Here is a 25,738-nt window from a genome sequence, read left to right on the forward strand (position 1 = left end):
CCTAAACTCTTCCTCCATTCGTGACTGGCCATTGATAGGCCCACAGGTGAAGAGCAAGTACAGCCATCCATAGCTGTTCTAAGTCCTAGGTTTCAGTGCGAGTGTCTTGCCAAGAAGATGGTGCTTGTACAGCTCTTCTCCCATCTCCCAGCTCTTGCTGACCCCTCTGCTACATTGTCCGTGAGCCTCAGGTGGGATGTCTTATTTAAGGCTGAGGACTCACCTATCCTCTGCATCTGTTTAGCCATGACTGCCTTTAAACAGAGCCTTAATGATGCTCAGGTCAGGCCCTGAGCTTGCTAAGCAGTTGATGATGGAGTTGAACTTCTGTTCCTCCTGCCTATACCTCCCAAGTGCTGGGATTACAGGCTCTGCCACTGTGCCCAGCTTACAAGCAACACAATTCTATTAGCTTAGTCACTATGCTGCACTCTCATTTCGTGCCATTTACCCATTTTGTGACTGGAAGTCCCTCTTCCGTCACACTGAGATGGTAAGTGGATATGCACAGCTGTGTCCATTAAGACACCTTTGTAGCTCATGTTGCATATCTGTGTTTCATGTTGCACTGAGATCTTCCTCATCCGATCTTTTGCGCTCTGTCACGAGTGCTTTGCTGGCCACGTGGACCATTTCTTCTATGGTCATGTGACAGAATTAGGTATCTTTTTTTGAAAATTTTTTTTATCAGATATTATATTTACATCTCAGATTTTATCCCATTCCCCCATTCCCCCCACCACCCAGGAACCCCCTATCCCATCTCCTCTCCTCCTGCTTCTATGAGGATGTGCCCCCACCTACTCCCCAACTCCCACCTACCCACCCTTGAATCATCCCCCCCCCCCCCCCACACACATTCAGTATTCAGCCTTCATGGGACCAAGGATCTCCTCTCCTACCTATGCCTGACAAGGCCATCCTCCCCTACATATGCTGATGGAGTCATGGGTCCCTCCCTATGTGCTCCCAGGCTGGTGGTTTAGACCTTGGGGAGCTCTGATTGGTTGGTATTGTTGCTCTCCTCATGGGGCCACAAACCCTTTCAGCTTCTTCAGTCTCCTCTCTAACTCCTCCATTGGAGTTTCATTGGATTTGCCTCAGCTGTAATAGCAGGGCTTGTGTAATAGTTCTCCACTTCCTGTCCGTCTGTCCGTCTGTCTGTCTTTCTCTGTCTATCTCTCTGTCTCTCTCTTTCTGAGCTGGCTTTCAGCCATCATGTATGATGCTAAGGATTGAATCTGGGTCATCCTCACGAACAGCAAGTTCTCTTAATCACTGCGCCATCTCTTCAGTGCCTCTCCTAGTTACTAAACCCAGCATTTTTCTCTTATTTGGGTGTGGGTACTTGCTACTTTGTCTATGAAACCTTTTGGTCTTTAGCGTTTGGAATTACTGACTTTTTTTTCCCTTTTCAGTTTCTTTAGCTGTTTCATGTTTAGAATTCTTGTTCTGCTACCCCCGCCCTTTTCTTTAAATGTTGGTAGTATGTGAGCTCTCTCTCTATGCTTTACAGTCATCCTGTTTTTACCTCTGCCCCTGTTTGCCTTCTGAGTTTTTGGAATGAATATTTTTCCTTTCCTCCTGGCATTTTTTTTTCTAACTGATTTCTAGACATTTGTCCTTGATTGTTTTTGTGACTTGGTGATCGACATTTATGCATTTTTCCTGCACATCATTTCTCCAACTGCAGAGAGTAGCATTACGAATGATGCTGCCATTCAGCTAGTCTTGCAGCTTCAAACTGTTATAGTCATTCTTTCTGTGTTTCTCCTCATTTTCAGGTTCATGTCATCCGGGAGGTGGCTTCCATGGCCCAAGAAAAGCTTGGAGTGTCTTGTGAAGTCATCGATCTGCGGACAATTGTGCCTTGGGATGTGGACACAGTTTGCAAGGTATAAGTCTGTAACCGATGCATCACTGTTTCTCTAAGGCCTTTTATCAACTTTTTTGTGTATTTGAAAGGAACTGTTTTGAAATTGTGACTTGCATGAGCATTTTCTACTCATTTAAAGTTTTAAATCTGTGATATGAGTGGTATAGGTGTTGTAGCTTGATGTTCAGACAACCAGCTCCCTTTAGACTGTCTTTCCCTTCCATGGTTTTTTTCTGTTTAAAATATCCCAGTGTTCTCCTTGTAGGCAACTCACATTGATTTCTGTGGGAAACAGTGGTGTAAACAGAGTGTCAGGACCACTGAAGTCACCCATGCAGCTAGCCTCTTACTGGTTTGGTTCAGCTAGCTTGGTTTGATTTAGTGAGGTAAATGGTTTGGCTCCCTTTTTGAAAGCCTTTTTTTTTTTTTGTTCTATAATCAACCACATTATTATTTAGGAAATTACTCTAGTTACATCAGATTGATCCTGTGGACCACAGACTGAATGTTATGTTGTGGGATTCTGGCTACTCTGAATTATAGTTTCTGTCCTGATACTTAGATTAGATCGCTGAAGCCCTAGTAAGTAATAACTAAGTAAATGCACATAGTTGTCTTTGAAGAATAGAGCTGAGTTTATAACTGGTATCTTATGCATTGACTTCTGCGTAGTTTATAGAGTGTCAGTTCTTACATCAGTGCCCAAGGGGAAGTCAGATCTTCTGTTTTGTGATGATCTCATCTAGTAAAGTCTAGATCATTATTACAGGTATTTCTTTCTCTCTTTTTTCTGTATTTATTGCTATAGTAAATAAATCTTAAGATTTAGAGCGTTTTATGGTTCCTATTTTTAAATTTTACAAATATTATTAGTTCTTTCGAGAATTTCATGTAATGTCTCTTGATCCTACTCACCTCCAGCTCTTCCTAGATTCATTCCCTTTCTGTATCCGCCCATCCTGTGTCCTCCCTTTGTAATTGCTATTTACATTTTTTTTTACTATTATAATATAATGACATCATTTCCACTCTGTCATTCCTCCTTCCAAATCCTCCTTTATAACCCTCCTGTCTTTCAAATTTATGGCCTCTTTTTTTTTCATTAATTATTATTGCATACATACATATATGCATATCCATATAAGTCCTAATTATTTAAATACAACTTCCTCAGTCTGTATAATGGACTTTGTGTGTGTGTGTGCATGTGTGTGTACATATATGTACATCCATTTTTTATGGATATGTATGTATGTATGTATGTATATGTTTCAATTGGTATGCTCTTCCCTGGGAAAGATTATTGCTACTGTTCTTGGCAGTCCTTAGTTGCCATTACTTCTTTGTCTTGGGTTGAGGCCTCTTGCCCTCCCCACTAATCCTCATTAGGATGTCTGTTGTCCTTGTACGGCTCATATTTGTTCATTTGGTCTGTTGTATTGGTAAGATTTTATAGGTGTAGCTTCTGACATTACTGAGAGACACAGTCTCACAATAAGCTCCCTGTTCTTCTGGCTTTTACAGTTTTTCTGTACACACTTTTACAATGTTCCCTGAATCTTAGGTGTGGGAGTTGTTTTGTAGCTGTATTCATTGGGACTCTGCTCTGCAACTCTGCATTTTGATTGGTTGTGGTTTTCTGTTATGTTCTCCAGCTATCGTAAAGAGAAACTTTCCTCGTGATGGGTAAGGACTCCATTTATCTCTATGTGTAAGAGTAGATATTTATCATATAGTTAGGGATTATGCTGGTTTAGTAAAGTAGTGCTTGTAGATTCTCCTCCAAGATCCATGACTTCACTAGTCCTGGGTAGTTGGCTAGGTTTCTAGTACCATGCATGATTGTCTTCCTGGTGAGTGGGCCTTATTTCCAATTAGAGTTGCTGTTAGTTATTGCCAAGATGTGTGAGCCTGTATATGCATCCTTAGGGTTATTGTTCTAAACCTGTCGTTGTGGTTCATAGGCATCATAACTGTGTGGACTATTTGTTGCTTCCCTCCATTGGAAGATTGAGTGGTGCCTCCTGGTACCATGAAAGCTAGTCTTCAGGGAGGAGGCATTATTCTAGCTCAAGGCCCTCTGGACCTGAAGTTTATGGTGTCTTCAGCAATAGAGACTTATCTTCCACCCCTGTGGGGGCCACTAAAGGCAGTAGGAATGCTCTGTAATGCTTTAGGAGTCTCTTGGACAACCCGGCTAATGACCCAAAAGAGGGCTTCTCCTGTTTTCTGGAGGGTTTTTGGATCTTGGAAAGAGTATTGTCAGCACAGATGAGAAATTTCATTTAAACTACATGTATATTTATACATAGACTTATCTGTATTACAGTTTATTTTATTATTTTTAGGTTGTTAATAGTATGATTTCTTATGATTTTTTTTTCTGGCTACACTTCTCTTATAAAGAACTCACAGTAAAGCCATGTGGGTCTAGGGTTTTCTTTACATATGGTTAGTGGAAATGCATTTAATTCCTAATACAGATAATGACAATGAAGGTTTTCTAATTCCTTATTTATTAATTTTAAACAATTTCTGTTTTTATAGAAATTTTATACAGAATTTATTCATAAAACTGTTAGGATTATTTAATATGTTTATATTTATTTAATTGCTTCTTATGAGTTTACATCTGCCATCTACTGTCTGTTTTATACAGACCCCAGCTGTTTTTGTACATACTTCATTCATTCTTTTGGGTTGACCAGCTATTTGTAATTTACAGTTTTTACTGGCTTGCTAGAGCTGCAGTCTTTTATTATTATTTCACTCACAACACTAGAGATTATAACACACATCCCTGGTTATTGTCACAAACATGTTATAGTTCACTTATAATCTCAAAAGTAGACAGTAGAGTTCTTGTCATAAATTAAAACTTTTCCTTAATTTTAAGAGTTTATTTGATACACTCTAGTGCCGTGATTCCCTGGGCAATATTCAGAACTCTGCTGTGTACCCCCGAGGACATACACTCCTACACATACATATATCCATGTACACACACACACACACACACACACACACACATTCACTCACATACACACTCACCTTATAAATAGTGTGCAGGGCTAAGGAAAAAAATTAGAAATTCTCAACTCTTCCAGAATCACTTTCCTATGCAAGCTGCTGAGGTATGCATTGCATTTATCATTTGTATTTCTAATGACATTTTCTGATTGAGAATTCCCAAAGATGTAGGTGTGTTAAGTTATAGTAAATAAAATCAAGGAATCCAATTTTGTCCTGTGACAAAACATGGCTACTAAAAATATGACTACATTTTGGTATCTATAAAATTTATAAAGATGAAGAAAAGCTTAACTTGAATTAATGAAAACAAAACAAAAAACAAAGCCTTTGTTTTTAGTATGCTTATACTATGGTTATAGGGCCATCATTTTTCAAGTCATTTCTAGGATCCCGCGTGATTGCCTCAGAGGGTAAGAACCTTGCTGATCTTGCAGAGGACCCAAGTTTGGTTTCCAGCACCCACATAGTCGCTCAAAAACTGCATTTAACTCCAATTACAGGGGATTGGACTCCCTCTTCTGGCCTTTGTGGATACCAGGCACACATGTGACACACTTACATACATGCATAACACTCACAAAATAAAAATAAATAAATCATCTCTAACTTCCCAGGGGGAAAGGCTAAGTGTCAAAACATATCTGATACCTTTTGGTATCAGGAAAGGAAAACAAGAATTATACCCAAGATCAGCAATGAAGAGAGTCACAAAGAGACCCAAAGTCATCCAGGAGTGTCAAGCTGGCTTCCACTGTCAAACTGGGGCCATCAAGCCGAGAGTCAGCACGATGAAGTAGCCCAACACAGACCCAAGATAATGAGGCCAAGGAGCCAGAGGCCTCATTCTGCAGAAAACTCTGGTCTTTCATCTTCCTGAGGTGATTGGAGCTTTCAGGACAGTGGCTCTATAATCTAGAATCACACACAGGTGCAACTAGTACATTTAATAAAGGAAGGAAAAACCAAATTGATAGAAATACCAATATTCCTCCTTTTTTCCTCTGGCTGTCTCGTTAATCTCGTGATACTAATTTGGTATGTTATTATATTTGTGTTTTGCCCTAAAGGGCTACAAATCCTTTTTGAATGTAGATGGCATAAATACAGTTAAATAAAATTCTAAAAATAATTTACATGACTACATATCAGAACATGGGCCACTCCCTCCATGGTATCAGAACTGAACCTCTTATCTCCAAGCTGAAATAATATCCACACTAAAAATACAAGTGGGAAAGACAGAATTGCATATAAGGGTAGCTGTGGTTTAGCTAGGTTTTGACCAGCTATACAAGGATCTAAGATACTGTTAAAAGTACTTGTAACTAAGTCAAGTGTTTTACTGATGTCCACTGGGTCCATCTAGTTTCTAGTTTCAGATCTGCTAAATCACAATATAATTTTCTTTTAAGAGTACTTTACCCCACCCTTTTATGGCAGTATATCTGCAGATTATATTCTTGTGACTTGCCTAAGAAGTAGTCTGTAAGAGCTACGAGAACCTACTATTTGTCAGCTAAGTAGACATAGTACTAAGGTGACGCTTAGTGACTTATTATTGTACAAATAGATTAATGCATTTCTCAACCCTCATAGAGAAGTTTCTACTTACAGTAGATAACAGTTAATACAGGGTGTGAGACCATGAAAGGATAGCTTGGTTTCTGGTGGAGCACTGGCTAGAGATGGCTGGAGACCCTGCGAGGGACAGCATACATTTTGCCACACTCCCAGATTCCAGGCTCCTGACATGCGACTGAAAACCTTCATTGACCCTCATTTCATTGACCTTCATTTCAGTTACATAGGGCAATTCCCCTACAGCCCCTCCCAAAGAGAGGTTTGTGTCACCTAGCATAGGTAGAGGGCATGACTACAGGCCTCAGGACCTCGAGAGAGCGCTATATTAATGAGATACCTAAAGACCAGAGGGTGTAGCCAATTAAGCATTTCTTTCCAAACCCTCCTCCTTGCAAAAGGTATTTAACCAAAGGCCTGCCCTGGAGGCACAGGGGTACAGCTTATCCACTTTCCACCATGACAATAAATATCTTAAGACCATGGACTACCTCTTGTCTTTGGAGCCCCCACTGTGGGGAACCATGGAGAAGGCCTTTGACTACCAAGCCACTGCTTAATCTCCTGCTAGAAGACTTCTCTATATTCCTGTCATGAAGGCCACCAACCCAAACAAGCTCGCTGAGCCAAGCCAGCGACCCAGCCAAGCGAGAGCCATAACCAAGAGTCTCCTACCCCACAGGGTGCTGCCAGAGTTCTCGTTCTCTCTCTCTCTCTCTCTCTCTCTCTCTCTCTCTCTCTCTCTCTCTCTCTTGCTGCGGGCTAGTCCAGCCCGTATGCCCTCGCATCTCAATTCTTCTGTGGCTCCCAGCGGTGTCTGGGAGTCCAAGGACAGAGACCACTGGTGTTTCAGCCCGGAGACCCCCCTCTCAGAAGCTCTGCCCCTGTAGGACTTGAGGCTGAGACTTCCCCCACCTGGGCCGAGCCCCGTAGCTTCTCACAGCCCAGCTTCTGCCTCCCTGAGCCATGGCAGACACATGGGATCCAGACAAAGCCGGCTCCAAGAGTGCCCCCCACGCCCCCTGATGTCGCCCATGAAGAACCTCTCCATGGAATTCAAGGACAGTGAGTAACACCTGGCCTAGTTCAAAAGACCTAGGCCTCTCCCCGTCCCTTTCTCCTTTCTCTCTCCATGTGTTCCTGGTCAGCTTCTCCCTTTGACTCTACAGTCAACTCTTGCCTAGTTCATAAGGAGACTACTGGATGCTCAGTAGATATATGGAAGATATATGTGTACTCTCTGTTTCCCCATCCCTCACCCCCCAAGGCTCAGGGATCATTGTAGAAATGAGATAGAAATAGAGTAAGAGCCAAAGGGTTCCCTACAAGGAAACAGTTTCTGGACATAGCATAGCAGTTGTATATATGGGGTTTGAAGGGTTGAGACAGCACGCACAAGACCTGTTCAAGACCAAGCCAGTACAAATCCAAAATGGAGAGAGGAGTTGAACATGAAGAAGTCCCTCCCAGCTGTTGGCAGTTGTTAGGGGCTCGTGAGAGAGAGAGAGAGAGAGAGAGAGAGAGAGAGAGAGAGAGAGAGAGAGAGAGAGAGAGAGAGAGAGAGAGAGAGAGAGAGAGTTTTCTAACAGTCTGGCTCCTGTTAAGTTGACTGCGCTCCAGTTGAAGGCCACACATCCAAGCATATTTGGGCAGCACAGACTGGGCCTGATGGGTTTTTAAAAACCTTTCTGTGCTTAGGTTTTAGTTTTTGCTTCTTAATTCTAATTTTCATGCTGACTTTACTGTGCATTTTTGCCTGGATATGCTCGAGAACCCAGTGCTCATACTTTGTACCTGAGACACGTGCATTGGTCAAAGAAGGCTGGTCTGTGGTATTTCCTCATTAATCAGAAGCCCGTGTTTTACCGTTCAGATCTCATTCTATCAGGCTGTGCTTTGCCTGCCTTTTCTCCTCTCATTGTCTAGTCTGCATCGCAGGTGTGCCAGTGTCACGGGACTTTTAGCTGGAGCACATCCTAGTAGTTGGTTCCTTCATAGGTTTGCCTTCCCATGCCTGAGCTGATTGGCTTCCATTCTTCATAAGCACTCCTGAGTGTTGAATCAGTGCTTTTCTCTTTGGAGAACTTTCTAGTACAAGATCGTGTCACAGTTTCCATTACTTCCCCTACCCACACTCCAAAGCAATGTGTACTGGCTGGTTTTGTGTGTCAACTTGACACAAGCTAGAGTCATAATAGAGCCTCAGTTGAGAAAATGCCTCCATGAGATCCAGCTGTAAGGCATTTTCTCAATTAGTGATCGGTAGGGGAGGGCCCAGCCCATTGTGAGTGGTGCCATCCCTGGGCTGGTGGTCTTGGGTTCTGTAAGAAGGCAGGCTGATCAAGCCAGCAGAAGCAAGCCAGGAAGTAGCACCCCTCCATGGCCTCTGCATCAGCTCCTGCCTCCAGGTTCCAGTCCTGCTTGAGTTCCTGTCCTGACTTCCTCCAGTGATGAACTGTGATCTGGAAGTGTAAAGCCGAGTAAACCCTTTCCTCCTCAACTTGGTTTTGGGTCATGGTGTTTTGTCGAAGTAATAGAAACCTTGTCTAAGACACAATGTTTTATTTTTCTTATGATTTAAAAAAAAATGAACAAAATCACAAAAGAATATATATTTTTTCCATCCTGCCACCTTTTCTTCTTGAGCACCCCCCCTCACTCTTTCCATTCGTCAAACATCAGTTATATGGACAACTCTGGTTGTCTACTCATGGGAGTAGTTGTTCTGTGGCTTCAGGTCAGGGGCACCTGTAGCCATGTGTGTTTTGGAGTTGGGTGATCACAGGAGTCATGCAATGTGAAATAGTTCATTTGTGGCATGGAGCATGACTTACATCAGTTGTCCCTAATTTAATAATGTTCTTGCCCTCATTTCTAGACAGGGGACACTGCATAAAGACCAGACAGGTGATAGCTGGTGGTGTAGTGTAGGGAAGGAAGGGTTTGGAAACAGAGAGGTCTCAGTAAGAAAAAGGGAGGTTGCAGGTAGCTCTGCACACATTGAAAGGACCAAGATTGCTTAGCCTTCCCATTTGTACCTGGGTTGATGAGTTTGATAGAGGAAAGCCTACCTCATGAAGGCTCATCAACTTAACCTTAACTTTGCAACATTTAAAAGACATCATTTTCAATGAACTGGATATTAGGTCATCTTGTACCTTACTGATACAAATTGGTATAGTTATGCTCTAATTGTATGTTGAGAGAAAAGTTTTATTTTAACAGGAAGGGTGATATGTAGGAGGGGCTAAGGTGGGAGGAGTAAGGAGAGGAAGAGGAGGAGTAAGGAAAGGAGGAGGAGAAGGAGATGAGGAGGTAGGAGACGGGGGGGGGGGGGGGGGTGACATGGAGGCGGATGTTCGAGTGTCTCTGCCAGTCTAAGATAGTTGGTGTATCTAGGTTGGGTATTGGGTTACACTTCTGATTGTATGGGTATCTTGTTATTGAGCATTACCAAACTTATAAAGCCTTTGATTAACATTAAAAAAAGTTACTAATAAAAAAAAAAGAAGTCAGAACCTATTAGAGATACTAGGACACACTTTAAATGATCTGTTCTGTCTATGGAGACTAAATAGTTTAATAGGCCTTTCAGTTCAAAGTGCTGCTTATAGATTTAAGCAGAGCAGCCTGTGGATATGTGGTTTTCTGCGGTGTTCTAATAGGCATTCATGGTGTGGGGGGCTTGTGTACTTGTTTTAGCAGAGTTGAATAGAATAATATGGTCACATATGGAACTTGTAAAATGCTGTATTTTAAATTTTTAATATGTCATTCATATTGCAAGTAAAGTAAATTCCTATGGGGGGAAAAAAAAAGAGAAAGAAAAAGAGAGGGGACATGGAGGTGGATGTTGGCATGTCTCTGCCAGTCCAAGATAGTTGATATATCTAGGTTGGGTATTGGGTCACATTTCTGACTGTATGGGCATCTTGTTATTGAGCATTACCAAACTTAAAAAGCTTTTGATTAACATTTTAAAAAGCTACTAATAAAAAAGAAATAAAAGAATATAATCAAAATATTTTGTATAAAAATTTAAATAAAAATTAATAAAAATATCATTAAACCCCATCATTTTCACTGGGCTGCTTTAGATCACCTTTGATGACATTTTAAAAGTTAAGGTTGCTGCCATGAGAAGAGTGGTAGATAAATTTTGGGGCTTTGTACCGAATGGCTGCACCCTGTATCCATGGGAAACTGAGGGCTTTCCTCCCAGGAGTTAGTTCCTGCTGGATAAGTGGTGCACATTTGTTTATATACATTTAAAAAAGTGCCATTTTGGACTTAATTGAGTAATTCAGTGACTGAAAGTTGCATATTTTGCTTGAGGCTGTGTGTGTTCATCAGAGGGAATAAGGCGGAGAGAGAAAGGGAGAGAGTGGAGGCAGAGAAAGAGTGAAAGTTAGAGAGGTTATATAAAGAAAAGAAGGGGAAGATGGTAGCAGTGAGAATGACCATGGTCACAGAATCTTCATGAGGCGGAAGAGGGGGCCATTAGTAACTGACCATAGCCACTAGAGGCCTCTCTTAGGCAGGGTTTCAGGGTGAATAGCATTAGGTTTCCATAGTGGCGTCTGGCTTTATCATTGCAAATTACGTATACTTTACATTATAGTTCTGAGTAAATATTCTGTCAATGGTGTATTCTGGGGTGTGTGTTATGCTGCAACCTAAGTGGTTTATTAATTTGTGTATTAGTGGATGGATGCTCAGTGAGATTCAAGGCAGCTACTTAGGAATCTTGTCTCTAAATCCCTTGACTAAAAGTTGTAGTCAAAGAGTTACTGGGTGAAATGATGTGTCTTCAATAACACAAAGATATTTAGTTTTACAGTTATGATTGTTTTAAAGTGTTTTGCTTAACTTTTGAGTGGTTTATTCTTCTCATCATCAATCTCAAGGAAAGCCATTGTAGACTGTTGAAAAATTTTTTAATAGAAAAGTTACTATGGAAGTGAATATGGAAAAGCTAATTGAATAAATGATTTTAGACCCATCTGTCTGGGAGGAATTTGATGTTTTTCTTTAGGAGGAGGGACACTGAGTCTCATGCTTATTTGGAGTTGGTTGTGATGTAGTTTGATTTTACAGACTAGTTGATCAGGTCTACCCGACCCTGTCTGATAGAGCAGTATTTTCAGGTACAGAACAGGAAAGTGGTGGTAGACTGAGGCTTATTTGTCAGGTTCTCTTTCCTGTGTTGTTTGCTTGATTTTGTCATTGTTATGTCCTATTGGTTGAGGCACTGGTTGGAGCAGGGTTCACCTTCTTGTCTGCTGTCTTGTTATATGGCTGCTTCACTCAGTGCTCTTCTGTGGCCCTGTGGCCAGCCAGGTATTCTTAGGTCCCTTGAAGCAGGGACTTTGCTCATTTGCTAGATTGCACTAGCCACAAAGAGTGTCTAAAACTATTTTGTTTGTTTGTTTGTCTATTCAGTGTGTGCATGTGTATGAGAGTATGTCTGTGTGAATGCGGAAGAGGATAATTTGTGGTAGGTACCAGGAGTTGAACTCAGGCCACTACATTTGACTGCAAGCGACTTTATGCAGAGCCATCTTACTCCATGAAGAGTACAGTATAGTGGATGCTCTTTGTAAACTTTACTAACAATCTCATTGAATTTTAAGATAGCTTATGGTATTTGATCTTTCAATGGAAGAAAGTACAGGAACTCATACTTTCTGTAGGGAGTCAAAGGACTGAGGATGTCACTCCTGCCACTTTGTCTGCTTTTGGTCTGACTTTTGGACTGGGTTTAGAGGTGTTTAAGGTAACAACTCTAGGCTTCAGCCTAATTTTGTGAACTATGATCCACATCCTGGGATGTAGCAGGCCCTTCCTGGTGAGAGATAAGTGGAAATGGTTAAAAGTCTGCCTCACACAAATCCTCTTGGTTACTCTCAGCAGTTCTAAGTTGACACCAGGGTCTATTTTACAGGGAGGAAATTGAGTTTGGAGACGGTGAGATGGGAGGTGGAAGGGATGGCTGATGGCTCAGGAAGGGCCAGCTGCTTCTCTGGCATCTGGATTCTGACTCTAGCTCTCACTTTTCTCACACAGCATACAGCTTCCCTAGCAAAGAGTGAGCAGATGTTTGACATAGTTTTGAGATGTGATGAAATGAGTGATTTATGATGATTTGTTTGTGTGCACCTGGAAAGCATAGCAGCCATTGGCAATTGAAGTAGATCAATTGAGAGTGTGAAGCTTTTCCTGGATGTCTATTTCATATTGAACTCCCCCCACCCCCCGATTTAACCCTTTCTGTTATGGTGTGTGGTGAGAATTATTATTAGCTGTTTTAGGGAGAAGGAAATTGAAGGAAGACTAGGAACTTCTGCGTCACTCAGCTAGGAAGTGTCTCCCTTGTACTCCATCCCCAGGCCTGATCCCCTCCTAGGGCATGGATGCCTCATGTCAGAGTACTCTTACGATCAAAGTGTTTTATGCTTGGAAAATTCTCACTTGAGTTTTACTGATGTTGCTAAATTTCAGCTGAGAACATATTTTATAAGATGTCTAAGTATTTCTCCCACATTTATACACTTGCATTCTTCTAAAATATGTGACAGAAATATTGCATCTACTCAGTTAACTCAAGCTAACATATTCCTTTTATTTGATTTATTTTATTTCTTTTTATATGGGCCCGGAGAGAGAACAATTATGCAACTCCCAGTTTTTTCTGTTTCTAATCTTCTTTAGTATCCTTTGCAAGTGCTCATTTACATATTTAAATTATGTGAGTATGACTCAAGGGCTTAATTTTGCTTAAACTATTTGTTGTTGCCATTCTGAGTAGCAATGGAAAGAAAGTGGTTCCCTGCCTCATCTTCTGTGTCCTTGGCAAGAAATCGACCACTTCATGTGATAGTGATGGGAGGTTACCTCCCTGTGTTCTTAGAAAGAAACCTATTACTTCATAGTGACAGATGGTGACAGAAGGGAATAGGCCTGTGTTTTTAGGAAGAAATCTACCATTTCATGTGATAGTGATAACTGGTCACTTCCTCGTGTCCTACATTTAGCATTTTAGGTATACTACAAGACATCTAGATTAAAAATAAAAGCATATATATATATATACACACACATATATATATATATATGTACACTCACACATATATGTACATATACATACACACACACTATATATATATATATATATATATATATATATATATACACACACACACATACATACATACACACACACACACACACACACACACACACACGAACTATCATATCTCATAGAGATAGTATGCTCCATGGTCAGAGGTCAGTCTTGTGGAGTTGGTTCTTTCCTGTATTTATGCAGGTTCTGGGACTAACTCAGGTCTCCAGGCTTGCATAGCAAATGCCTTTCAATGTTGAGGCATCTGGTGAGCCCAAGAAGCCTAAGTGTGTTAAGCTGGCATTCCTGTCTTCCAGGCCATTCTGCCCAGTCTCTTCTGTTAACACACTCACTGAGTAGCACTTACGCTGCTACAGGGAAGCATAAGTGCCCCTCCTACAGTATGACCCCACTCTTGCAGTGTCTAACTGTGATGATTTAGCTTGGATAGTTATGAAACATTTCTCAAAGCCGTTTTAAAATTTTACTTTTATTTAGTTTTTAATTTGTTTTTATTATTTCTCAAATTTCTTCTGTCATCGGATGACCCTCATCATGCACAGACAGTCCTTTCAGGCACACCACACTGCACATAGAAAGCCCTTTCACATACACACACTCCTCTGCACATAGTCAGCCCTTCTATGTACATATATCCTTCTACATAGTCAGCCTTTCCACATACATACACTTCTCTGCACATAGTCAGCCCTTCCAGGTACATACACTCCTCTGTACATTTCCTTCCCAGTCATTTCTTCCTGAAACTTAGCTTCTCTCAGTTTTTTATTCTTTTATTGCTTTTTAACATTTTATGTATTTTTAATGATGTATTATGTCCTGGTTGGATATTTTTGTCAGCTTCACATAAGCTAGAGTTATCTGGGAAGAGGAACCTCAGTTGAGAAAGTATCTCCATCAGATTAGCTCACAGGGAAGCCCAGGTTGCCTTTGGTCACGGTGTTTATCACAGCATTAGAAACTCTACCTAGAGGTCGGATCATTATGACTTTGTTTACCCTATTGCCGTTCCTGTTCTTTTTTTCAGTGTTCCTTGTTTTTTTTTTCAGTGAATAGAAAAATGAAAGTTATACACTGGTACAAAGTATATTGTCCAGTGGAGGTTACAATGCAAAGCCCTGTTTTCTGTCCCTGTCCTGGCTCTCTTAACACAATCGCCTTTTACCCCATTTCTGTTTCGCTCTTCTCATGGCTGTGTCCGATATGCTGGGCACATCTGTCTGGTGTGACATAATGAAGGATTGCTGAAAACTCCTGGATTTCCTACCAGTGTTCACTAGAAATAACGGTGTTGTGTGTGTGTGTGTATGTGTGTGGTGTGTGTATGGTGTGTGTGGTGTGTGTATGTGTGTGTGTGTGTGTGTGTGTGGTGTGTGTATGGTGTGTGTGGTGTGTGTATGTGTGTGTAGTGTGTGTGTGTGTTGGGACAACAACAAAGAAACAAAACAAAACAAAGCAAAGTTATATTGGGGGAACCGTTTAATAAGCAGCTCTCAGAGCTGAGTGGTCCGGAATGGGCCTGCTGGCGCCACGTAGCGGGGTGATGAGCCACGTATGGGGTGATGGCACTGCTGTTGGGCATTATTTGAGTCAGCACTCTGGCTGTGCTTGGCGTTTTACTTTGCTTCATAGTGGCGCAACATTAATGTGTTGGGGCAAACCCTGGTGCCAACATGGATTTGTTAGTTGCCGCTTCCTCTGAGCCTGTGAAAGTGTATTTTAGATGAGTACCAAGAAAATGGACTCCTCCTGTGGAGACCTTCATTCCTGTGGCTCCTGCTGAGTAAGGTTTGACAACCAGAGCATGGGTTATGCCTTCCTCTTGATTGTGATGGAGATTGGACACGTAGCTTCCTTTAAATTTTTACCTTTGAAGGGGTATGATTAATAAGAGAACTAATAAAATTTGTAAAGAATGTAAAGTTTTTCAAAGATACTTGAATATGCTTGTAGAAATATACACTGACATATGAGTGTCTTGTTTGTCCAGGTCTGTGCCATGTTTTGATTTGTCCAATTTGAAACTTGTATTCACCTCCATGGAGTAGAGTTGCCTTTTTTGTTGTTGCTGCTGCTGTGAGCAGACTTCTGATGGAAACCATTCATTTGGATCATAGTTTGAAGGGAAGCAGCTGGTCATGAGGAGGAAAGCATGGCGATAGCTCACTCCATGGCAGTGAGAGCTAGAGGCTGCTTGCCTGTTTACATCTCAGCGCATCAGAGAGCAAATGAGAGGGGGCACACAGACAGCAGTGGGAGGGAGCACACAGACAGCAATGGGAGGGAGCACTTAGAGAGCAAGGGGAGGGAACATGGACTCAACTCGCTTTCCCCTTTCGTTCAGTCTGAACCCTGGTTGTGGGATGGTGTCTCAAGCTTCTGACATTTGGAACAGATCTTCATTCACTTAATTCTCTCTAGAAAAGCACAGCTGCACTGGGAGGTTTACCTCTGTAATATTGTATGTGTTTCCCAGTCCTGCCAAGCTGAAGTGGACCACAGTGCTAGTTCAACATGCCGTAGTCCCTGCTGACATCACACGGTCTTTCCTGAGCTCATTATTCTACTGATTAACTTCTGGTCTTAAATTATTTGTTTTAGATGATATGTCTTGTATCACTAAGTTTCAGTAGTGTCCCTTAGGCCCCCTTTTCTTGCTCTTTGCTCCTTGGACAGAGTCTTAGTCTGAGGCCTGGGCTAGCCTAAGAACTCAGGGCAGTCTCCGTGCCTTGGCTCCCCAAGTGCAAGGATTGCAGGTGTGAGCCAGCATGTTGACTCTCCGAATCTCTTGGTCTCTCATTATGTCAGAAGATGATGCTGATGATCTGCTTGACATCATCTCTGTCTTCACTCCTTCCGGTTTTCTGCCCACTGTTCGCTTCTGCACTGTGAGACTGGTAACACTGCATCCTGTTACTTAATCCCAAGGAATTGCATCTCCTACACTTTATGTATGGATAGGCTAAAGAAGCTGGAGAACCAGTAGCTGCTCTAGATATCATGATAATGTAAATAGTCTTCACCATTGAGATGGGCCCTGTGGTGTTTGAATGAAAATGGCCCCCATAGGCCAATAGAGAATGTCACTATTAGGAAGTGTGGCCTTATTGGAGGAAGTGTGTCACTGAAGGTGGCTTTGAGGCTTCAAATGCTTCAGCCAACCCCAGTGTCATTCTCTCCTCCTGCTGCCTGGCAATCTGTAGAACTCTGAGCTACCCCTCCTGCACCATGTCTTCTTCTGTGTTGCCATAAACCTCTGAAGTATAAGCCAGCCCCAATGAAGTGCTTCCCTTTCTTTATATGAGTTGTTCTGGTCACGGTGTCTCTACAGCAATGGAAACCCTCACTATGCAGGCCCCTAAAAGATGTTCTTGCCCAACCAGTCACATGCCTAGCATTGCACAGGGCATGCTAAATGTCCATTCTTACCATTCAACTGATACTTCATATGTGGGCCATTGCATTCTTTTAACTCCCTTTGGGTTTTAGGAGAGTGATTGCTTTTCTTATTTTACCTTTACAAAGTCTAACAAGCCTTTCAGTGGTCTTTTAGTTCACCCCTCTTAGAGGTCCACTCTGATTCTTGACCCTCCAGAGCCCTCTGATTTGACTCTCTAGTCCTGATTTCCTGCTATGTAGAAGAACTGTGAGAGTCTCCTCCTTCTCCCTCACGTTGCTGCGCCTTCTAGAGAACTGATCTCTTTAAGCATAGCGCATGGGGTGTCTGGGTGCCCCGGACACACTGTGTACCCACGAGCACCGTATCTGTCTGGCTAGGCTCTTACCAACCTTCACTTAGTACTTTGTAGATAGTTTTACTCAGTATTTGTGTCATATTGGAGGAAAGAACTTTTATAAATGATTTCTCCGTGTGTTTGTTTTTCTGAAAGTTTTATACTCCCTACCCCCAGGCTTTAATGCTGAATGTTGCAGGTCTGAGTGTTAGAATCAAAGTCTCTTTCACACTTGTTTGGGCTTTTTTTGTTGATTTTCCTTTGGGAGCTTCTTAATTACACATGAGTAAATCCTTTTGTATAGTTTCCTAAAGAAAAACCACTCCTTTTGGCTGCACGAAAAAAATCTATGTTGGATTTTTCTGTGTTTCTTATCTTTTCTGTCCGAGTTTTTCTATTCTGTTTTACAACAACATTTTGTTTCTTTCCCTCATTTTTTTTTTCAATTCTTTCTTTGAATATTTTAAGTTTCAGCTGTAGTATATGTTTTGGGGTCCAGTTGTGGTTCCACATCCTCTGTTTCTCCCTCTGTGGGTATCTAGATGCAGATGAACACCAGACTGGAAGGATGAAGTGGAGTCTGGAGCTGGTTGGGTTCTGCAAGTTTACTTGGGAATGCGTGCTGGAGGGGGTGGGGAGGAAAGAGAAGGTCTTCTATGAGGGTCTTTAATGAAGCATCTCTCTTGGACGATCTTAGCTTGTGTGTGTACCTTTATTAGAGGTGGGCTCGTGCACATACACTTACTGGGGTGAATAGGTGGGTATATATGGACTTTGGAGAGTGGGAAGGCATTTTTAGGGTAAATGAAAATTATTTTAAGTTCTGTGAATGCCTCATTTATTTGTATGGAGAGGCATTTTAGAAGTCCCAGGTACTTGCTGGGTTGGTTCTTTCAGGGAGAAGAGGAAGTTTGCAGGTCTGCCAAGGACTACACTACCTTCCCCAGATAGAGGGTGTGAAGAGTTGGGATCTGCAGACAAGGTCAGAGAAGGGGAAGCCCTGCTGATAGAGGGAATTCTTCATTTTGTGCACAGCTCAGAGAAGCCATCTGGTCATATAGACAGTGACCTTAATTAGCTAGCAGGGTTTCCCCGAATTCAACCAAATCTTCAGTCTGTTCTATTCCTTAGGGCATTGAATGATTATGCAATTTAACTTTTCATAAAGATGTGTCTTAAAAATTACACTTTTTCAGTCCTCTTTGTTTTTTGTTTTGGTTGGCGTTGGTTATCTTGGGTAGCTAACTGATGTGGTTTCCATGGTCTTTGCCCTAGGGGAAAATGTTCTGGTTTGTGCTTGGGTTGAGCCTATGCTTATGGGTAGTAGATGAAAAGTCCTTTTTCACTCAGGAGGGTCTGCTTGATATTCAGATCGAGTGGTCTTCATTTTTGCAGGATAATGTTATCTTTGTCAATTTGAATCACTATCAGAAATTGGCTTCTTTGGATTGTCTCTGGAGTCAGGCCTTCAGTAGGGAAAAGTGGAGCAATTGATAGAACTGTTCTCTTGAATTGTGTTATGTTCACTTTCAAACTTTCCCTTTCTTTTGCTGGGGGGAAGGTTTCTTGCTGTGTGGTCCCAGCTGGTCTTGTGTTCTCCTATCTTACTTAGGCTCTCAAGTTTTGGAATTCAGGCCTGCACCACCACACTTGGTTTCAAGTCTTTTAAAGACTTGAAATTTAATTTAAGACTTGAAATTAAATTTAATTTCAACTGACTCGTAAAACATAACATTTGTACAGATTAATGAGGTCATGTTCTCAGTCTTTGCGCCTACCTTCTACATCTGCGGATGAGCTTGTCCCCAGAGATGTTAGCTTCCTCTACCCCAGTTTCTCTCCTGTCTGGGGAATTGAGCTTCCTGTGCTCCTTGTTGTTCTCATAATGCCCCTGTCTCTTATGTCTGAGGCTCACTCCCCTTCACAGTTGTCTTCCTATTTTTAGGTCAGGGTCCTACCTGCCCTTTGCCCTCATTTCCTGTTAAAGGCATGCATGCTGTCACCCTGAGCTGGGAGTCTTGTATGTTTTCTTTTTTTCTTAACACAAAGTTTTATGTTTGTGTATTTTGATCTATGTCATATTTTCTCACCAGCATCTTATTCATCCTAGTATTTTTTTTTTCCAGACATTTTATCTTGGTATTGTATTCTTCAAGTAAGTCAGATTTTGTAACTTTTAATATATAAGCTTATGCTGTCTTACATATCTGGAACTAGAAAGCTCAAGCTTGAATTAATTAGATTCTTAGAGAAAATGAAAAATATTAACTTTTTACATAAGCCTATTGGAAAAAAAAAACTCAGAAATTCCTAGCACAGTTTTTGTTTTAAAGCAAACAGTTTGCTTTAACACTAGCTTAAAGTAAACACTCTATTGTGTTCTTTTGTAAGTAGCTACAATTTGGAGTTAATGATAGGTAACAAGGGAAAGGTATTTGTCTTAAGCAGTGAATCCTTCACAGGGAAGTTTTCAAGGCTAGGTAGCAGTGGTCAGTCAGAACCCTAGTAAGCTGTGAGCTTAGTATTATGTCAGAAGTATTCTGTAGAAGAAGTTGGTTGCTTGATTGGCTTTGATCTTTTAAAAGGCTCCTTAAGAATTGCATTGCAGATCTTTGAATTTTTTTCTTTAAAATTAATATTTATTACTAGCCTCCTCCCCCCAGAAGCCTCATTTCTGCTTTTCATGGTCCCTTACTTACTTACTCTCTAGAGGCAGACTCTTAATGTAGAACTCCAGACTATAGAATTTAGAAATACTTAATAGAAGTCTCAGGGAAGTGTTTTCTTCCTTTCTTCCTTCCTTCCTTCCTTCCTTCCTTCCTTCCTTCCTTCCTTTCTTTTTCATTGTTTCTTCTTTTTCTTTCCCAATATACATCAGTTTTATCCACAAGGAGATGTTAAATCATATGGAATGGTCAGAAAGCAAAAACAAAACAAAACCAACCCTTCCCCCCAAATGAAATAAAACCAATAGCCTTTTGCAGTTTTAAGGCCTCTTTGTTAACAGGAGAAAGTTGCTGGTAGAGTCTTAAAGATTAGGAATAGTGACCCAATAAGTGTTTTCTTTTTTTAAAGTTATGTGAAGTAAGGAAAAACTGCCCAATAGCTTCTAAAAACAGAAGTGCTATGTTTTAATATTATATAGAAAAATAAAAAATACAGACAATAAATGAAGCCCTCTATTTACGCTTATTTTATATAGTTTCTCACATTTGTAGTTTAATGCTTACTTAGACTTTTTTTTTTGTTTTTTTTTTGTATGTTTTGTTATTCCCTAAACACAATCAGAAATGAGTTATTTTTCTGGTTTTGTAGGTAGATCCCATCCACTCCCCATGTGGCACACGGCTTTTCCAGTGACATTTCTGTCACCTGTTCATTTAATTTTCCTCTTTTCTGTCAGCCTGCCTCCCTAGTTGAAAGTAATGTCACCTCTGGGACCAGTGACTCGACTCTTCTTTTCCACACTTGAGCTGTTGTGGGGTGGTTTTTCTTGCCTTACTGTCTGTCCTCTTGCTCCTTTGAAGACAGTCCTTCTATCCAGGGGTAAGCAACTGAATGATGTCATGTCCCCCAAACTTTACATGTTAACATTCTCACACATAATGATTATAGGCAGGGCCTAGTTAAGTTGTACGGGTGGGCTTCTCATGGTGGATTAGCACCTTTATTAAAGGGCCCCAGGGAGCTCCCTGGTTTTCTACCATGTAAAGCCAGGAAATGACAGTGTGTAACCAGAATAAGGTGCTTCTCCTGCCTTGATCACAGCAGTTCTCCAAACCATTGGCAATAAATTGCTACTTGTGCTTTTAAATTATTATTATTATTATTATTATTATTATTATTATTATTATTATTATTATTATTTTATAGGCATGGTCTTATTATGTAGTCCTGGCTGGCCTGGAACTCACAGAGATCTGTTTGCCTCTGCTTCATGGTGGCTGTTGCTAGCAAGGTGTACCACCATGCTTGACTGAACTGACCAGTTACTTGCATTTTTCCTGTACTTCCAATCTGTTCAGTGTTTGGGGTGAGCTTCAGGACAAAATTTAAAATCTATGATGTGCTTGCTTTTCTATTGTCTGCTGCCTCCTGTCACTGACTTTTCTCTGTGCGCAGGGTAGAGTGCAGCGCTCGCTGTTTCCCCCTCCCTCAGAGCAGCATTCTTTCTTATGAAAGTGTCTAGTCACAGCTGTGGTCAGATCGAAGGCTGCAGACAGCTGGCTTGTTTCATGCAAGTGTTCTCTCTCTTTTTGCAGGTACCTTGTGTCCTTAGCTCTTTCCTTGCTAGCTGTTATCTCTCTCCAATCTAACGAGCGCCTTGCTATTTTTTCAGTGTTGTAGGTAGAATATAACCACATTAAAATAAAGGTTCACATTCTTTTTGGATAGAGCCAAGATCAGGAGAGTCTTGGGAATCACAGCTGACAGGTTTTCTCCTCTGGGGACCTGCTCCAGAGTGTCTTCTCATTGCCTTCCAGCCCATGTCGTCCCCAGGCTCCTTACTGGCAGCTCTCTGGGAGCAGGTGTCACTCTTGTTGTGGTTTCTGATCTCTCCATCCATTTTGCTTCTCCTACTCTCAGCATGGTCTCTGTGATCTTCATATCTAGTGCGCGTGGGAGCGTGCAGTACATGGGAAATACGTTTGTTGGTTTGTTGAGACAGGCTTGCTGTGTTTAGTTCTGGCTGCTCTGGAGCCAACTACATAGACTAGGATGACCTTGAATTTAGGCGATTCTTCTGCCTCTGCTACATGAGTGCTGGGATTGTAAGGAGTGTGCTACCACACCCAGCTCAGAACTTGATTTCTTCTCCCTCAATATTTAAGCTTTCTATTTATACAGAGATGAGGTTTCTTGGATTCTCAGCTTTCTAGCATTTGGCAAAGAATTGTGAAGAAGGTAGAGACCGAACTTTCTAGGCACTTTGAAGAAGTTGTGGTTAAAGCCCTTGCATAAGAGCACACACTCCTGTGGGGGAGGAAAGCATTCCTGAGCGGATCTCACTTTGCCAGCTTTTGCCTAGAATCCTAGCCGACTCCTGTACTTGGGGCCCACATTAGATTGAAAGCTACACATAAGAAGATGAGGGGACATTCTGCTGACCACAGGAGGGGACCCAGAGCTCTGATGTATTGACAGCTACTGATGGTAGGAGATGGACTGAGACTTTATGGGGAAAAACATGTATGAGAACGATGTCAAGCATTTTTAATTGTTTTAAAATCACAGCCATTTATCTTCATTTAATGCAGAACCAAAGCAGACACCTACTATGCTCCCCTGACCATACCTACTGTGCTCCCCTGACCACACCTACTGTGCTCCCCTGACCATACCTACTGTGCTCCCATGACCATACCTAATGTTGTAAATGCATGCTCCCTATGAAGACATTCATTTCCCTCCTGAGAGGTATACATGCGTCCTTAATGGTATGGGTGGGGTGAAGGGTCAAGAATGTTGGGTGACCAGCGGCACCCCCCAGTTTTACACAAACAGTTTTTTTCGGGTTCCTGCAAGGTACTAGTTATCTTGTTTCTAATTATTAATTTCTCTTTGCTTGCAACAGTCTTAATGTCATTAACAGATGGCTGTTTGGGCATTTCTTATTAGTTTCTAATTTCTTGCATCAGATTTAGAAAGTAATAAAATTACTCGTTCCCTTGGCTCTTTGACCTCCACCGTTCGAAGTTTGAAAATTTCTTACCTGCATATAATATATTGATCAAATCTACCTGTATTCCTTCTTTACTGCCCCCCTTTTCAGCCCTGCCCTTCCCTCCCAACTAAATGTGCTGTGATTTTAAAGCCACTTAGTGACGTGGATATGTGCACAGAGCATAGGGCTATCACTGGGGCTATCAGGGGACATAACCTTGAAGAAAATAGACTCCCCCCAGCAGCCATCAAGTGACAATAACTCCTTGGCACTGTATATTTTTATCTCTTTTCTCTCTCTTTTTTTTTTTTAGTCAGAGCTGCTGACGACTTTTAGCTGGATCAGACCTCTCTGTGTTGCTAGTTCTCATACAGTTTTATGTTAATCCCACTTCGCATGTTCCAAACTTTTCTTTAGTTACAGTGGTGGGGAGGGATGAGAGGGAGGGTTAGTCCTTCATTTGGTGCTGATTGAGATATCTAGGTATGACAGATGGGCTGTTTCAGTCTTGATCCTTACAAGTCCCTGTGCTGGGCCATGGAGTGGCGCTTCTTGGTGTGAATCACTGGAGACACATTTCTGTGTCTCAGTTAACGTCTTCCAGGGGAGCTTAGCTTGTAGAACCAAAGGGCGGAGGGCGATTGTCTAATCTGCTAAATAGCCTTTTATCTTCACGTCTAGTTTCTCATTAGTATTTCTAAGCCGAAGGATGGCTGGTTGGGAATGCGGGTTTGTGTTTTTAATTAGTCTCTCTAGGGATGATGAGAGGCTTATTTTGAGGAACGGAATTTTAAGGAAGCCTGACAACCCCACTTTTCATGTGACTGAAAAATGTTGGCAGCTGAGAAAGGTTTCACAACTGTGATTTGAAGCCAGCCTTTCCCATGGCTTTGCTCATCCTGGGGGCTGAGATGCATGGGTGACCCGCATGTCTGCTTCCAGGCCCCAGGGGTCTAGAGCCTCTGTAGAGTGCCTGGTGGTCAGAGCCGCTCATGCTTCTTCCTCTTTAGTAGTTCAAAGGGCTCTCATGGGGTTTACTCTCCTATAACATGTATTAGAATGCTGGCTCAATTCCTTCCTTTGTCTGTATATTCAGTTAGGCTGCAGGCATGGGGTTGTATGACGTCTTACTATCTGTATAAGAAGCACTTGTTTTTCGTGCTGAACACCACCGTACATTTAAAATGCTCATTACCATGGAGAGTCAGGGAGGTAGGCTGTTTTGCTCACAATTGTGTTGGAAAATAAGGAAATGTAGCTACAGTACCCTGAAGTATGATATCCTGACAAGTGACCATTAAGCTGCGCATTTTACCTGCTCCCATAAAATAAGGCAGCCAGCTCCTTTGTTGTGCAGTTCTGGCTGTTAGGGGGAGTGTGTGTGTGTGTGTGTGTGTGTGTGTGTGTGTGTTTGTGTGTATATGTGTGCATCTGTTTATTTTGTTTTGTTTTTGTTGTTGTTTTTGAGTTGAAAGGTGTTTTCTCACTTGTTTCTGTGCTTCCTTCTTGAAGGCTTTGTTTCATGCAAGTATGTGCATAGCTTCCAGACCCCCCCCCCCCAGTTATTGTCTTCTCTATGTCCTTTGCATAGCCACCAACCCCCATTATCCGCATTTTTACTTTCCCTTTCTGTGGCTTTGGTTACTTATAGTCTGAAATTATTAAGTGGAAAATTCCAGAAATAATCCGTTTAAATTGTACACAATTCTGAATAGCATGGAGGAATTACACACTGTCCCTTTTCTGTCCCACCTGGGACATGAATCACACTCTCCCCAGCTTACTCATGCCATAGGTGCCATTTCTACCTCTTGGTCACTTGTAGCGTCCTGAGGATTACTTGTACTAACTAGGGCATACTGCAGTGCGTAAGGTAATGACCCGGAAGCAACAGAGGCTGAGAGTGGTGCAGATGAGATGCCGTTGCTTGGAACATGGAGGGCTGGATTAACTCAGTGCTGTGCAATGATGTGTTGTGCGGCATGATGGAAAAATGACAGCGTGTGTAGAATTCATGCTTAGAGTCTTTCTGGGACTCTGATATCCCCGTGAGTGAGGGAGGTCACTGTTGCCTTTTTGTTGCTGATTCCTTTCAGCTGTTAGGTAAGTGTCCTGGTTTCCCGGCTCCACATGCTGTTCTCAGAACGCCCTCGCAATGTCCAGTGGCTCTTTTCAGTTTAAGTGACTTTAAAAGTGATATGTGACCTGACAAGCTGAAGGCCTCTCAGGAAAGTTTCTCTGGTGACCTGATGCCTATCATGACTTGGATAGAGATTGGTACCTTGTCTGCTCTCTTTTGGAATACCCTGAAAAGGCAGTGAGTTAGTTCCCTGCATTGGCTGTGTTAAGCCCTCACATAGAGGTTTATGGGTATTATTGAAATAGAGGAGTAAAAACTGTGTTGTGAAGGTAGTAATCTTGCAAAAACATCTCAAATGGTATTAGTTTTAAAATATATTTTCAGTGTGGTTTGTATGATATGGGGCGGGGGAGGGGGCATGGCATTGTGTGCCTTGGTGTGTGTGCAGCGGTTGAAGGACTTTAGAACTGTTTTTCTCTTTTCATATGGGTTCCAGGATCAAATTTGGGTGGCCAGGCTTGTTCCACAAGCATCTTGTTCCCCCTGAGCCATCTTGCAGGCCCATTTTTGGTTTTATTTTAGCTGTTTATGTAGTACCAATCGAAAAATATGGGTTAAATGACAGCAT

The 25,738-nt window shown here is 41.8% G+C and overlaps 1 protein-coding gene across 3 annotated transcripts in view; it reads left to right on the plus strand.

Moving 5' to 3' along the window:
• Window positions 1–25,738, plus strand: part of Bckdhb (branched chain keto acid dehydrogenase E1 subunit beta) — a 205,975-nt gene that overhangs the window by 74,835 nt on the left and 105,402 nt on the right. For all 3 annotated transcript variants that reach the window (XM_076918036.1, XM_076918034.1, XM_034524993.2), the window contains one exon: window positions 1,785–1,895. In XM_076918036.1, coding sequence (XP_076774151.1) covers window positions 1,785–1,895 — 111 coding nt within the window. The remainder of the gene's footprint in view (window positions 1–1,784; window positions 1,896–25,738) is intronic.

The sequence above is a fragment of the Arvicanthis niloticus genome, chromosome 21, assembly GCF_011762505.2.
Source record: "Arvicanthis niloticus isolate mArvNil1 chromosome 21, mArvNil1.pat.X, whole genome shotgun sequence".
Taxonomy (NCBI): Eukaryota; Metazoa; Chordata; class Mammalia; order Rodentia; family Muridae; genus Arvicanthis; species Arvicanthis niloticus.